At 35.6% G+C, this 16,761-nt stretch overlaps 1 protein-coding gene across 11 annotated transcripts in view; it reads right to left on the bottom strand.

Annotated features, from left to right (window-relative positions):
* The window catches only part of STAM (signal transducing adaptor molecule), a 66,443-nt gene that overhangs the window by 30,805 nt on the left and 18,877 nt on the right, over positions 1–16,761 (bottom strand). For all 11 annotated transcript variants that reach the window (XR_008701471.1, XR_008701472.1, XR_008701473.1 and 8 more), the window contains exons 3-5: positions 5,052–5,127; positions 4,875–4,970; positions 3,238–3,384 (exon numbers count right to left, since the gene is read on the bottom strand). Coding sequence is in view for 6 of the 11 variants with exons in the window: in XM_055543928.1 (XP_055399903.1) it covers positions 3,238–3,384; positions 4,875–4,970; positions 5,052–5,127 (319 nt within the window). In the remaining 5 variants the exon portion in view is untranslated. The remainder of the gene's footprint in view (positions 1–3,237; positions 3,385–4,874; positions 4,971–5,051; positions 5,128–16,761) is intronic.

Genomic DNA, 16,761 nt, shown 5'->3' with positions numbered 1-16,761 from the left:
CAGATGTACCACCTTCTAATGCACGAACCTGGAGCCCATAAGCCTCCTTCTGTCTCAAGTTCCTCCTCTACAGAATGAGGCTGCTTACATGTCTATCTCCATAATCAGGATGTGTGTTCCTTGAGGGCTGTTGTGGCAGTTCAGTCGCCAAGTTGTGTTCAACTCTTTGTGACCCCATGGACTGTAGCCCACCAGGCTCCTCTGTCCATTGGATTTTCCAGGCAAGAATACTGGAGTGGCTTGCCATTTCCTTCTCCAGGGGATCTTCTCCACCCAGGTATCAAACCTGGGTCTCCTGCATTGTAAGCAGATCCTTTACCAACTGAGCTACCAGGGAGACTCCTTGAGGGTATATGGCCCTAAATATTATAAGCAATGATCGTTGACTAAATGAAAGGCAAAATATTCAACATTATAGTAAATAACAGTCTTCACATAATATATTTTATAATGTCAAACAAATGCACGAGGCATTTATTTTTAGAAAAGCTGATAAGAAAAGAGCTTTTGGACTCACTGAATAGAACATGAAGTATTTTCAATCTGACCCACCTCTAGCTGTAACCTTCCCTGGATAAAAATGTTTTATTATCACACACCTCTTAACACTGAAGGTATGCTTCATCAGAGAGAACCTTTTTCATTATATATGCTTTTTGTTTCACAATTTAGTGAATTTCACAAACTAGACATGTAGATCTTTTGTGGTCTGTGAAGGGATCTCTACTGGTCAAGAAGGAAGCGCAGAACTGAGCTATATTAAGCTCTCCATTCCTGAACTGCTCTCTTTTCAAAGTTCCTTTCTATCATCAGGTTCCAAGTATAGAACGCTACTTGTCTTATTAACCAGTCAAACGCAGCAGCAGAGCCAGCATCACTGCTCCCTCGAGCTCAAGAGTCAGTGCTATGCGAGAACCACAGCAGCGAGCGTCAGGTGACTCAGGCTGACTTTTCTTAATATTTTTACATTATTTTCTTCTGTACCTGGATGAAAAACCATACTTAGAAAAAAATCCTCATGTTTCCAGAGGCTTTTGTTAAATATGCTAACAAATATCTAGTCTGACTAAAATGTTGTAAGCATTAAGTGACTAAGTGGCTATAAAATTTGTAGGGACTTCTGCAGTTGATTCCAGATGACAGATTTTTTTTTTTTAATTAAACAAGGAGCTCTTTACAAACACGATTTTCAATGACAAACAAGCTCTTCAGAAGCTACTATTAAAAAAAAATAAAATAAAACACCATTCTACCTCATCATAGTTTATACGCATTTTACATATTTCCTGTGGGTGAAACACAGCAGCTATTAACAGAATGAGCTTTCACATACTTCATAACATCTACATGAAAAAAAGGCACTCTTTCCTACTGCTAATCTACATCTGGAATCTTCTGAACAAGACAGGAATCCCATGTCTACACCCATCAGTACGTAAGCACTCTTCCCAGTGTTCACTCCACTTCTTATCCTTCAAATCCTAGTCCGGACAGACACATATCTACTAACCTCAATAGCAAACGGAAGGCAGGATCGTGTAGTGGAAAGAACACTGCACTTAGAGTTGGAAGGCCTGTTCCAGCTCTGTCAACCACTAGCTGTGGCCCTGGGCAAGTCACTTAACCATTCTGGGGCTCAGTACCCTCATCTGTAAAATGAGGGGATTAGATTAGAGGATCACTAAAGTGGCTCCCACAACTACCTGAGACTCGAGGTTAACCCAGCAAAGCTATGGATCAATCAGATCATTAACTCTCCTTCCTTCTCTTACAGGAATGCAGTTTTCACTTGCACTGAAAGTTGTCCTTAAGAGCAGTGCTGCTCACACTTTAATGTGCACAGAGTCATTGGGGATCTTGTTTAAACGGAGCTAATGAATCCACTGCTTGGTGTGGCATGTTTCCACACATGAGTGAGATGACAGTCCTAACAAGCTTCCAGCTGATGATGACGACTGATGGTCCATGAACTACACTGTGAGCATCAAGCTGTAGAACAGGTTCTCAGGGTACAGAAACTGATATTCCACTAAGTAGCTACACTCTTCCATTCTCCATAGTGAGTACAGTCTTTGATAATTCAACGCTGCTTCTGTTGTCATGTTATTATACCGTATCTTGGATTATTCTGCATAAAATTATTCCTTAACTACAGAGATTTAGAAATTATACTGAGTTGTAAAAACGAGCTATCAATTATGAATGACTACTTCTCAAGACATAATTTATCACTGTACAATTAGTCATATGCTAATTTTTTTTTTAAGTAAGAAGAAAAATATCCTTTTCTTCTTTCATTTCCAAAATATATTTCTGGATCTTCACATCTCAAGAGTACTTAGATAAATCAGAAGTGCCTTACAAAGAAAGTCTAGATGAATCACTTCATAATTCCCTTGAAACGGCCAAAACCCTGAATGCAAGCCCTTCACAGCTAAGCGTTTTCCACTCATGTTACCACATCACTCATTACATTCCACCCCAAGCAGTATAGTGGGGAAAAACAATACAGTAAGTTACCAGACATTTTAAGCCTGCTTAGTCAGGTGGGCATCCTAAATAATGGTTACCCAGAAAACAAAAAGAATAAAAAACGTCCCCTTTCATTTTTTTTTCCTATATGACATAAGTTAGAGATTGAGCCCATTACATAAATAATTTTTTAAGGCAAAGTAAGCCTTTCAGTCAATCATATTTATTAGGAAGAAGAAAGAAGACTTCTGTGCTGGTCAGTTCTTATTAACGGGAAAGATATTTTATGTTTCCCCTCCTAATGAGCCCTTTATATCTCCCTCCCATTTAGTACAGGCGCTCATAAATTTCATAGTCCAAATAACCTCTAAACACATCCTTAAATTTTAAGGAAACTTTATTTCAGAGCTGTCATTCTTTGTAGATAAAATTACAGCATGAAGAGCATTTAACAAGAATGTCAGTACTAACTAATAAAGCAACTTGCTCTGTATCATTAAAATTATATTAAAAGAAAAACTTAAAAAACAAAACAGTTAATTCATTTAAAAAGAAGAAACACTGGGGAAATGGAAGTTGGAAAACATTAGCAATCCACTATATATTCTTTTGGGCACCTTTATATGCAAGATTACTATTACTAATAAAAGTCCTCTGGAGTATTAACAACTAACTACCTGGGTTTGTAAGAAAAAAAGAAAAATTCAAATAAACATGGTTAACTTTAGAAACAAACTGCAGCATACACACATGTCTATAAAATACCTGAGAGCCAATAGCAGGAAACGTAACACCCTGTTCTTTCAGGTTCTTAATCATTGCTGATATCAGACTGAGCTGTGGATCATTCTTGAATTCATCTGTCCATTCAACCATAAGGGCCTTCAATTTTTCACATACTTTAGGATGACCCTGAAAAATAGAGAAAAAAATTTAACAAAAAATCACTTTCTGGTTAATGATTTAATACAGTATTTCAGATCTCTCTTTAAATCATAAATTATCCCTAGCAATAGGTGACACATAAGAAAACACAGATGGTTACTAGAAATAAGCTACTTTTATTTTCATATTATGGAAAAAAAATAGATGATACCATCACATACGCCACATCAAATCAAAACATTAGATATACAGTTACTTATTTTGGAGGCCAGAAAGATATGACTTTTCAGAGTATTTTACGACTAAGAGTATTTCAGAGTATTTTACTCACTCATATTTTACTGCATATGAAGAAGACAGGAAAATCTATTTTCTTTTTTTCAGACCAATAAAAAAATAAGTTGTAAAAGAGAATAAATAATACAGTTCTTTTATTTCTAATTCCTGATTGTTTATATGCATGACTGTGTTTTCCTCCAATTACTTGAGGCCCACTACTGTCCATATTCCTGGAAACTTCATTTCTTCAAAACAGCATCTCCCTCTTAAGTATAAAACCAATAAGTTCACTATAAAATATATGTAAAATAAAGTGAAGTTCTTTCTCCTGTATGCAACTGCTTGCCTTTCAATGTAGTTGTTTATATTACTAAGTACTGAGTACACATCTTCAATTAAAGAAAATATTATATTAGAATCTCTTCATAAATAGCTATACATTTTGAATGGACATTCAAGACATCAAAAGAATGGTAAAGAATAAGTAAAAAAACAAACAAACAAACAAAAAAACCCTAAATACAATATAGCTAAATAACTGAATAAAGTAGCACAGGAAAAAATTATCACATAACCACAGTATATTAAAAGAAGTCCAGAATTTTAAATTATCTCACTTCTTTACTGTTTCCTACTAAAATTTGGAAATGCTCATTTTTCTCAAAAAAAATGAAGCATTTCCCCTTTTAACATTAAAAATAATTTTTCTTAATAATTACTCCACCCACCACCAAGAAAGGCCAGAGATAACTACCTTTAGAATGCATGAATTTTTACTGGGAAAACTTAGATATTACTTAGTAATTAAATTTTAAAAATTCCTTCAACTGCTGGATTTGAATGCCTTACATTTTGTTAAGCACATGACCTCTGTGACTAAAAAAGCACAGTAAGAACTGTGCCCAAAATAAACTGGTACCTTTTAATCAGATAGAAAAATGCACATATTTTTCATCAGAAAAAAGGACTGATGAAAAAAAAGGTTAAATGTATCCTAATTTGGCCTCACCAAAACCAACGCTCCAAGTTATATAAACACGTAGTCTCCTCAGCAAACCTAACATGGACTTATACATGGGATAGACATAGTCTACAAAGAGCTAAAAAAAACAAAAACAAAAAAACACAGACTAGTCCTTTGTGATTTAAAAATGTGAAGAACTGAACAATAAAATACATGTAAAATACATGAAGAAAGAAGACAGTCTTAATTCATTTCTGGAAATAATGTTCTTTACCTTGTTTAATACGTTGCTTACTTCACTAGCAAAATCTCTTGAACATACTTCTAAGTGAAAAATTTTGCCACAGTTTGATACACATGCTCCTAGAAGCTAAAAGGATAAAACCGGAAGTTAAAAGGGCTTGATTTTGGCAGACAATTTTGCTGCAGATCTTAAAACGAAATCACTCACGGTGAGAGCCTGCATAGCCACATGAGGATCTTTATGGTTTACCCTCCTCATAATAGACCGAAGACAATCTTTAGGTCTAAAAAATGAAAAGTGTAACAATTAGTTGTATATTCCGCTTCCCCCTCCCACCTTAACTATAAGAGGCAATAAGTTGTGATATAAAAAGGGGGAACCTGGTAGAGAATTTTAATTTTTATTAATGACACAATTGAAAAACTGTACACTAAAAAGTTCCTTCAAATTTTTCAACAAAATTAACAGGCTCTATCCTTAGCAATCACAGACTAGGCATTTGGAGCTAATTCTGGTTGGAAGGTTTTGAAAATAAAATGACAGATCAAGAGTTTTACTTCTAGTCATGATAGAATAAGTGGAACTCCTGTTGTAAATAATCAGAAAACTGGAAAAATATATTTAAAATACACTTGAGACATCAGGCCACAGGTAGCACGGAATGATGATCTGTAAGAAAGAATACGAAATAGATAAACCAGACATTTGCTTCAACTTTCTACACAGCGGCACTGCAGATACTGCAACAGGCTTTCTGTCTACAGGCAGTTTCTGGATCTCAGTGCAGAGAAGGTGATCCCAGGAAGACAGCGGTGATCTCACTGAGTTGAGGGGACATTAGGATTTTAGCAGGCTAATTTTTGCACTTTTGAAAAGCATGTTGACAAATACAAATTATCACTTCAAAGCATGGCAGGGGCCGAATATAAAAAGGATTATCTGAATACTAAAATTGAAATCATTAAAAAATAATGATCCAAAGGTGATTCAGCACTATGAGTAAAACTTTTTAGAAAATAATTCCCAATACTTGCTTTGCCACCAAGGTTTAAATGAAATTTCTCATGTATTGTTCATAAATCACATTAAAAAAAAAAAAAGAATCTAAACTGCAGAGACTTGTGGAAAGGAGGATGGAGAAAGGCACTTTGAAATGGATCTTGTACTTTGTATTTCACTCATTTCTATACTGCTGAAACATTTTGCCACAGCCAATTTTAAAAACCAAAGCAAAGACATGTCTGACACCAAAGTAAAGTTTGCTACGGCAACCATAAAAAGGATAATGCAAAACAGGAAAGTGGACTAGAATGCTTGAGTCCTGATAAACACTTCATATATGCTAACAAAGCAATATCTTTTTAGATACATTAAGCTAAAAAAAAATCCATTCAGAGTTGTATATAAAACTGGTGCTATTAAACAACGGAAGTGACCCACAAAACTCTAGTATTAACTACCTCATTCTGTTCCGTGTTTTTTTAAGTCATCTTTTCAGTATTTCCACAAGATTATAAGTAAAATACAGAAGTGAAACTGAAGTATATGTATACACATACCATTATTAAATCTTACTATGCAACAAAAAATTATGGCTAAAATATTGTTTTCAAAAAGGCGTAAGAGTTTTAAGCGATTTTATATGTATACTTATAGCTGATTCACGCTTTTGAACACAGCAGAAACACAACACTGTAAAACAATTATCCTCCCATTAAAAAACATCCTATGAAAAACCATAAAAAAGAAAATAAAGTTATAACTGAATTTAAAGTAGGCATCCTCTGGTTATTATCTTCTCGACAATAAATGAATGTGGACTACAAACACAGCATCTGTACAATTAATCACGTATACACGTGCCCCTCTGAGAGTGAAAGGCGGTGCTAACCAGGCATAATGTATGCACAGAGTGAAACCACCCAAGTCAAACTGGATGCGTGGTCATCCCAGCCAAAAATATATTCATCCAAACATTGTCTTTTTATGCATGGATCTCGGACATGTAGCTCATACGAGAGTGAGAAACAAAGGCAGTACTTGGATCAAATTGTGGCTTCTAATGTCTTTTCCTTAAATCCTAGGCCAGATAAGAAAACAGGCCTTTCACAAATGGACAGGGCTGCCTCGGCATGTATAAGCTCTGATGAACTAAAGCATCAGTTTCTTTATTCACAACATTATTCCAATCCACCTCAACACACTGCACTGTAGGCTTCAGAGAAAAGACAGCTTTAGGAGGGGGTCCCTGTCTATCCTCTCCCCCCACACCACTCTCGTCATTTAGGTTCTATGCCTTCAACATGGCCGATGCTCGAGAAAAAGTCACTGAGCCAAATGGGACAAACACTACTTTTCATTGTTACACAATTAATTAGTATTTTGAATAAATAATCTTCACTATAGAGCTCTATTTGTTACCAACTTCTGCATCTTCCACTGAGTTTGCTTCCCATGTGGAAAATGTACATGCTCTCACAAAATTTATTTCTGAAACTTGCATGGTAAGGGAAAAATGCACAATAAGAAGTGTGGTGAGAAGCACAGGATGTGAAGAAAGAGACTGATGGTACATACAGATGAAGTATTTTATAAAAATGCCTGCTAAGATAAAATCTGCATGTGCCTTTAGAGAGGACTACCACCAGATTAGATTCCACCACCAATCAGTTAAATCCTGATGCCTCTCAAAACCCTTCCCCAAACCCCATTTTCGTATTTAAACCAATCTGTAAGGCTCATTCACGGAGAAGGCGATGGCACCCCACTCCAGTACTCTTGCCTGGAAAATCCCATGGATGGAGGAGCCCAGTAGGCTGCAGTCCATGGGGTCGCTCAGAGTCGGACAGGACTGAGCGACTTCACTTTCACTTTTCACTTTCATGCATTGGAGAAGGAAATGGCAACCCACTCCAGTGTTCTTGCCTGGAGAATCCCAGGGACAGGGGAGCCTGGTGGGCTGCCGTCTGTGGGGTCGCAAAGAGTCGGAGACGACTGAAGCGACTTAGCAGCAGCAGTAAGGCTCATTCACACTTTTCCTTACCTTGGGGTGGAAAAACAAAAAGATAGGAGGGATCAAGGATACAGATGAGAACAAGGAAAGAACTTTCCCTCACCTTTTCCAGCCCCAAATAATGCTCCTAACTTAGATGTGATAAATGGCCACAGCGTAAATCACACCACTGTAAAATGTAAAGGAAGTATATTGTTTCCTGGGTTTCCAAAGTCAGGGTATAAGGCAAACATGGTGGTTAATCAGTTTTACTTGCTAGGGAGTTCCTATTGGAACTCATACCCTGCCATCTCTCAAGTATGCTCAATATGGGCAACTTCTCCTCAGTTACTGAAGCAAAACTGCTATGTTGTGCACCAAGTGAAGAACATGGCTGGTATATGTAGGGCCATGTTTAAAATATGAATACCCTGAATAATTACTCTCAGTGTAGGGAGATATTCACACTCTGTAAGAGAAACGGGAACTGAAATTCTGAGACAGCACAGAATTCACTCAGTGGACAGCAGACCAAGTTTTCAGGAAAAATAACATGGAGGGGGCTGCAAAAGAACACAGTTAAGTTCGGGAAGCTAAACACGCATACGATGCAACTCAGAGGATCAAAGAAAACTAAAACTAATTTTGCATTCCTGCAATTCTCTTTTCAAAGAACAATGAAATTTCAAATCTCTTTGAATAGCCCTGAGTACATTTCCAAAACTGTCACATTATTTATAAATATCTACTTGTAGGTATGTTGTTGTACAGTTATGATAGTTAAACAGCTCAACATTTGTCCCTGGTTACCAATTAGTGAGACTACCTGAAAAGGTCTTTCCATTAATATACAAAGAGAAAGACAAAAATATTCAGTGATTTTGCTGGATAAAAGGAGTCAAGATTTATGAAATCTTACACTTTGTACAACTTTTTAGAAGTCTCTTATTTCAAATATGCCTCATCTCTACATCTCAGATGAAAAGTACTTTTGTACCATAAAGATATCAGGTTCAACTGTAATAAGATTTTATATGCTTGGGTAAATAATTACCATTCAAAGAGCAGTGAATTTAAATTCTAATTCTGCATCTATTACTAAACCAATGACTTCAGATCAATCAACTTTTCAAAATGAGAATACCACCTCTTTATTATTCCCCTCATGGGGCCTGACAGAAGAACAATAGGGCATTTCCCTTAAAGTATTATAAATATAAAAGAAAAACAGTTAAAAAAAAAAAAAGTAACAGTAATAACAATCCATAGAACAACTCACAAATGTGCTTGCATGGTTAACCTCTCATCACCTTTGAGGCAGGACTGAAAAGGTACAGAGCTACTAGCTGTGTGTTTCTAAATAGGGGCAGAAAAATTCTTGTGATGTAAGACTATCTGGCGTATCACATCTCTGGCCCCTGCCTAATCGATGTCAGTAGTAACCTCCTGTCATCGTGAGAACCAAAACCATTCCTAACAGAGCGACACCACTGGGCTGAGAACCACTGCTAGACAAAAGCGGCACTGTGATTCAGGAGAAAGAGACGCAAGGCCTGACAGACCTCATCTGTAAAAGGGGACTTCAACACTTCCTGCTCGGTATGTTATTATGTTACTCCCAGAATCGTGCCAGGGACTTAGAGACACCCGATGTGAGTTCTAGAAAGCAAAAACGTGTCCTATTCTTCTACTGAGTTTTACTTTTACAGCTTTAGCTTTCAAAGCTATTTTAGAGTGATTTAAACTTTACATTTTCATTTTATATGCTATAAAAAGTACTTTACTACAAACTGTAATTTAAGGATATTGTAGAGTGGGGAGGGACTATATGTATGCATACTTTTACAGGTCTTAGTACCTAGCAGGCATACACTAAAAGAGATGAGAACTCAAATCTTTGCTAATCAAAGTAAAAAAAACTTAATTAACAGATAAGGTAAACCCACCTGGAATACTAAAGGGAGTCTAATTTAGAGGATGACTTTCAAAAGCATAAAGGCATTACATTAACAATAAAAGAAGTTTAATATAAAATACAAAAGAAATCTGAACTGAAATGAATAACTGTATATTCAATGTCATATTCAAAGTGCATATATGATTTGTAATATACATTACATAAAACACAGTCTACACAGCACAAGGGGAAAAGGGCAAAACATTGAATAGAAATAATCAAATTCTCAATTCTAAGCTTATTAAATAGGTATTTCTTACGAGATGACCAAGAACATGAACACGGTATACAAATTACGTTATCTGGTTAGTGAAAGAACAAGTTCATGTTCTGGAAGGACTTCAGCAGAAACACTGAGGATTAACGGAAATGCAGATAACACTCACTGAATTCTTAAATTTAGTATATCTGAGTTTCCCAGATCATATAACACAGAAGTATATATCAGTCAAACAAAACACAAGGTTATATCATGTATGTGAGAAAGAGGAATCACTAAAAACTTAATAAAATCAGTATGTCAGTATGTCTTTATATACATTTGTTGTTTTTCAGTCGCTAGGCTTGCAACCCCATGGACTGCAGCCCTCCAGACTCCTCTGTCCATGGGATTTCCCAGGCAAGAATACTGGAGTGGGTTGCCATTTCCTTCTCCAGGGGACTGTCCTGACCCAGGGATCGAACCTGTGCTTCCTGCACTGGCAGGCAGGTTCTTTTCCATCTGAGCCACCTAAGAAGCCCATTTTATATACATTACCATGTGTAAAATAGATAGCTAGTGGGAAGCTGCTGTACAGCACAAGGAGCTCAGCTCAGTGCTCTGTGAAGACCTAGGGGGCTGGGATGGGGAGAGGAGGGAGGCCTGCGAGGGAGGGATGCACACATACATACACCTGATTCACTTCGTTGTACGGCAGAAACTAACACAACACTGCAGAGCAATTTTAAACTCCAGTTGAAAAAAAAACTGGTACGTCTTACTTAGTTCATGATTTTGACTTTTGAATAACCATACACCATAGGTACTTGAGGACTCAGCACAAAAAGTGCGAAAAAACATAAAATTGGTAAAAATAACCTGAGTAAAGAAACCTGACTTCCAATTTGCCTCTACAACTTTCAGACAAGTCACATTAAAATCTCAGTGCTGTAGTTTCCTCATCTGTGAAATGATCTCGGGAGTCATGAGGACTCTGTAGATCCTGTTCTACTGAATACATGGTGCTTTAAAAAACCATGTAAAATACAAAAGGAAAATCATTGTCTGGGGCAAGTAAAGATGGAAATATCAGATCTAACCAGGCCCACATCCCACTACCTGGTCAAGGTCCTGGCACCTACAGCTGTTGCCAATTTCTCCTCAATCATCAACATCACTTTCCCCTTACAAATGGTGTACCTCTTCAGGGTACACCATTGTTATAATACAGGCTATTTTGAAAAAAGAAATTTCCCATCAAACCACCAGTTAAAGGCTTCACTTAAATAGCACCAAAAAGGACAAAATGGGCTTCTCTAGTCGGTCAGTGGTAAAGAATCTGCCTGCCAATGCAGGGGACGTAGGTTCAATCCCTGGGTCAGGAGGACCCCCTGAAGGAGAGCATGGCAACCCACTCCAGTATGCTTGCCTGGGAAATCCCATGGACAGAAAAGCCTGGTGGGCTACAGTCCGTGGTGTTGCAAAAGAGTCAGACAAAACCTAGTGACTAAACAACAACAAAAGGATAAAATACCTTATCAAAAAACTTCAACAAAAATGAATGAGATGTGTTAACAGGAAAACTTAAAAACACTATTAAAGGATATAAACAGAAAGATATGCTACATTCTCAGATAGGCAATTTTTAATATCAAAAAACTATTCATTTAAAACTAAGCCCATTTAAAAAAAAAAATAGTTCAGTTCATAAACTAGCCAGGCCAATCCAAAAGTTTATGTGAGGACAGTAGAGAGGGACAAGAATATTAAGAAACTGTAAAAAAAAAAAAAAAAAAGAAGAAGAAGAAAACCAGCCCTGCCAGTATTAAAATGTATTATAAGGTTTTAATAATTAAAACCACATGGTAGCAGCACATGAATAGATACATACCAATGGAACAAAAGAGAATTAAAAAAAACCCAAATACATAAAGCAATGTAATATATAAAAGTAGTATTTCAAATCAGAAAGGACAAAGGTCATTCAATAAATGGTGCTGAAATTTTGAGGTAGCCAAACAGAAAAGAATAAATTTAGAGCCATACCTCAAACTACATAATAAATTCCAAATAGATCAAAGACTTAAATGTAAAAAATGAAATCACAACTACAAGAGACTTTGGAAGACAGTTTGCCAGTTTCTTACAAAAGCTATGTACAGTCCAATCATATAATGCAACAACCATGCTCTTTGGTATTTACCCAGTTTTTAAAAATCTATGTCATACATACAAACAAAAAAACTGCACATGCTTTTACAGCAGCTGTATTCACAATCACCAAAAACTGGAAGCAATCAAGATATCCTTCAATAGGTGAATGTATAAACAAACTACAATACATTCACATGAGGAAATACTATTCAGAAATAAAAAGAAACGAGCCAGCAAGCCATGAAAAAAATATAGATGATGCTTAAATGTGTTTTGCTAAGTAAAAGAAGCCAGTCTGAAAAGGCTATACACACTATATGCTCCTAATTGTACATTTTGGAAAAGGGGAAATTACAAAAATAGTTTTTTTTAAAAAAAAAAAAGGTGGTTGCCAGAGGTTGAGAGAGAAAGGAGAGGGATGAACAGGGGGAACGCAGGACATTTTAAAGTTGGTGAAGCTACTCTGTGTGATTCTGTAACAATGGATGCATGTCATTATGGACTTGTCAAAATCCATAAAACTGTACAGTATAGAGTGAGCCTTAATATAAACCACAGACATTGGTTAATCCACGGACAGAGGAGCCTGGAGGGCTACTGTCTATGGGGTCGAAAGAGTCAGACGTGACTTAGCGACTAAACCACCATCACTGCCACCACCACACTGATTCATTTCTTATAATATATACCACACTAACGCAAGACATTAATCATAGGGGAAACTATATATAAGGGGGGTGGGTTATGGAATTCTTTGTACCATTGGCTCAATATTTTTGTAAATCTAAAATGCTATTTTAAAAAATAAAGTACATTAATCATAAAACAAAAACTGAAACTATAAAGAAAACATGAGCTAGTTCTACTAAAACCTTAAAGAAGGAAAGTCTATAACTCAAAATTCTAAAAACCAGAAAACTGGTTAAATTCAGCTATATAAAAATCAAAAACTTCTAAATGGGAAAACAAAGTCAAATGAACAATGGAAAAAATATATACATAACTCATATAACAGATGAGGTATGTATAAAGTCCCTAACACAGATAATAAACAGTCAATAAATGAAAGACTTCAAGACCTAAGGCCAGTCAACTGAGGGTATGACTGTCACAAAACAAAACACTGGAAGAGATCTGTTTCTTGACCTGAAGCTGCCCCTTCTAATCTGAAGACACCTAGGTCAGAGATTACTTTTCCTTAAAAAACAACAACAAAAAAATCAAGACATATTCTATCAACCTCCAGTTAAAGCCCAAAGATAGTCAAAGTCCAGGTCCTGGACAACACAAAGCCAATGAAAAATATTTTTAACAAACTCTTTCCCAAAGGCTTATATTCATATTTTTCACGAAATATCAACACCTATCATTTTCTTCTTCTAATTTTATGTGAATAAATAAAAGACTTACTATCTACATAGATCCCTTAGCCAAGTACAGACAAAAGTTTATCATGTTCTCCACTCTCAGTCAATTGTATTTTGGTCTAAGCAAAGATGGTTAAGATTTAAATAATAGCACAAATTAATCTGGATGTCAATTACAAAATATTAATTTTTTTTGTGGATAATCAATACTTACTCTCACATCTATTTTTTTACATATGAAATTATAAACAAATCAATAAAAACTAACAGACAAAAGCTATGTGAAGACACATTAAAGAAAACTGCTAGTATTATTCTGAAAGTTCTCTTGATTTTGAACAGAGACTTTTCAGTCTATCATATGACCTCACTGGCTAAGCATTTTTCAGTACTTACTCAGACACTGGAACTGCACACTAAACATCATGTGAATATCTTACAAAGTCAGAAAAAAAAAATTTCATAATTTTTTTTAAGTTTTAAGTCCAGCATATTCAAACACTTTAGGGTGACAGGATATGTTAAGGAATTAAGTAATTACAAATGTTTATTGCCTATCAATGTGGGAAAATTATTTTTGTATTTGTATAAAGGAACAATAGAAAGATACAAAGGAAACAGAAATGGTTACCTACAGAGGATGGGGGAGAGAAACAGGGACAGGAGTTATTTTGTTATTTTAAGTTATTTTAATGTTTCAGCCATGTGAGTATTTTTGAAACAAAAAAGTACATATTTCATATAAGCATAAATATTTCTATAAATCAACAAACAAATACACAGATATGTACAGTTCAAAGAAGAAGAATTAAGGAGGGTTTTCTGAAAGACTGCTGGAACCATGTTCCTGGGTCACAGTTCTCTGAGTAAATGAAATTTCACAATAATTGGCTCTTCATTTCCCCTTAGAACTTGAGAATATTTTTCCAAATGACCACAATTCCAAAATAGTTTACAAGAAAGAATTTTTTTTCTTTTAAAAAGGGCCAAAGGATTTTAAAATATTATTTTCTTAGGGGATAAACACTTTAATATAAGTTATTTTATTTATATACTAAATAATTCTACAATATATTGCTGGTAACAAATCATTTTGATTAAAATAAACAAATCTTACAAAACAGAAGTGCTTTTCTTAAAGTTCCCTCCCCCTTCCCTAAATCCATCCTCTTCAATAGATCTGTACATTTTATGAAATCACAGATTAACTCCATATGACAATGTTTTAAAAAAAAAAAAACCTAGACTGTTGCCTAGTACACGAATAACCTTATGAACTTCATACTTCAACCTGCCCTGTCTACACCAGTCTCAGGAAAACGCAAGCCCACTTTCCCTTTCACACCAGTGACATGTTTCAACCTTTTCTAAAGCACACCAGGTACTCAGAATGCTTCACTAACAATCTACAATACGTATGTTCAATACTCATATGCTACCATCACCAACCCATACTAAACATATCTAGGTTGCTAGACAATATAAACCCGATCTCCATGAGTTTTCCATATACCTAATTATAAAATGATTAAAAAAAATTAAAACAAAACTGTAAATGGTTACCAGGTTCAAGGGAAGAGGGGAATGTTAAGTTGTTTGACAAGAAGAGTTCACCTGAGATGATGAAAAGTTCTGGAGATGGATAGCGGAGATGATCTCATAGTAATGTGAATGTACTGAATGCCACAAACTTGGATCAAAGAAAATGTTTTCATGTATAATAATACATTTGTCTATAACAATGCAGCCATAAAATATTTTTATTACTTTTTATGGAGAAAGGGACCTAGGAAGACAAAAGTGCTGAGGGCCCATGAAAATCAAAATGTGGCCCAATCAAAAGTGCTGAGGGCCCATGAAAATCAAAATAAGACCCAAAATGTGGCTTATTTCCTACTATGAAGTCAAGGCACAGCAAGAAGGTGAAAATACAACCAGATATGTATGTAAAACATTATTTTAAAGAGAAATCACACACATAAACAAACTTTGTGGGTTTGCATTTTTTTGAACCCTAGTGAGATTACAATGGTATCTCAACTACTATATAGTCTTTTTCAAACAATTCTTTATTAAAAAGAGCTAGAAAGAGATATCACATTTATATAAACAAACAACTGCGTGAAAATTAATGTAATGAGACTTTAAAGGAACCAGAGAGCAAGAACTTACTATTAAGGAAGAAAAAATAAGTGAAAAGGGAAAAGAAAGAAAGAGGAAAGGAAAAAAATATTAATAAAAAACAAAAAGAACCACCTCTCTATTTAAATTAGCAAAGCTGAGAACATTTCCCGAGTAAATTCACAGATTTGGCACAATGTCAATTAAAATCTCCAAAGGGTAACAAAATATTAAAGAAAAATACTGAGAGAGAGAATGCTCTCTAAAGTAAATATGAAAAAAGTTTAAAATGAGCGTGTATGTAAACCTACTGATACTAGATAACAACAAAATACAAATAAAACACAACTGTTTAAAGCAACAAATTAGTACATTTAAAATGCATATCTAGATTCTTAGACAACATAAACCTGACCTGAGGACAATATGGATGGAACCCTGAGGGCACTGCACTAACTGAAATAAGACAGAGAAAGACAAACACTGATCTCACTGGTATGCGAAATCTAATAAAATCAAAATCACAGAAACAACCGAGTGGTGGTTGCCGGAAGGGTGGAGGGGTGGGCAAGGGGTGGGCAAGGGGTGGGCAAAATGAGTAAAATGGGCCAAAAGGTACAAACTTTCAGTTACAAGATAAGTAAGTTCTAAGGGCGTAATGCAGAGTGCAGAGAGTATAGTTACAATACTTGGTTGTTATGTTTGAAAGTTGCTGAGAGAGTACATCTTTTCACAGTTCTCATCACAAGAAAAAAACAGGAAATAAAATTAACAAATTAGAGTTTCTAATAATAATGTTAGCTGCAGAAAAACAAATTGATCTCTTTAAATCCTCACAACGTATCATATGGGATTTTTAGATGGGTTCAAATTTATTTTTTCACTAGAAAAATATGGAACATTTCTAGTCATGAAAGGGAGTTTGTCTTTTCATTTCAAGCCACTAACCACATTATTATAAAAAGCATCTCCAAAATGAAGAACACCAAACTAATGAAAACTGATGGGGTGAAGAGAGGAGGGGACTTTCCAACTGCACTGCTAGATAAAAGCTTTATCTCCAAAACACACAGGGATGGAGCTAGGTGGATACCTCATCCTCAACAAACTGTCAGACAATATCACTT

This window comes from Bubalus kerabau, chromosome 13 (assembly GCF_029407905.1).
Source record: "Bubalus kerabau isolate K-KA32 ecotype Philippines breed swamp buffalo chromosome 13, PCC_UOA_SB_1v2, whole genome shotgun sequence".
Taxonomy (NCBI): domain Eukaryota; kingdom Metazoa; phylum Chordata; class Mammalia; order Artiodactyla; family Bovidae; genus Bubalus; species Bubalus kerabau.
This window is presented reverse-complemented; position numbering and strand designations above follow the sequence as displayed.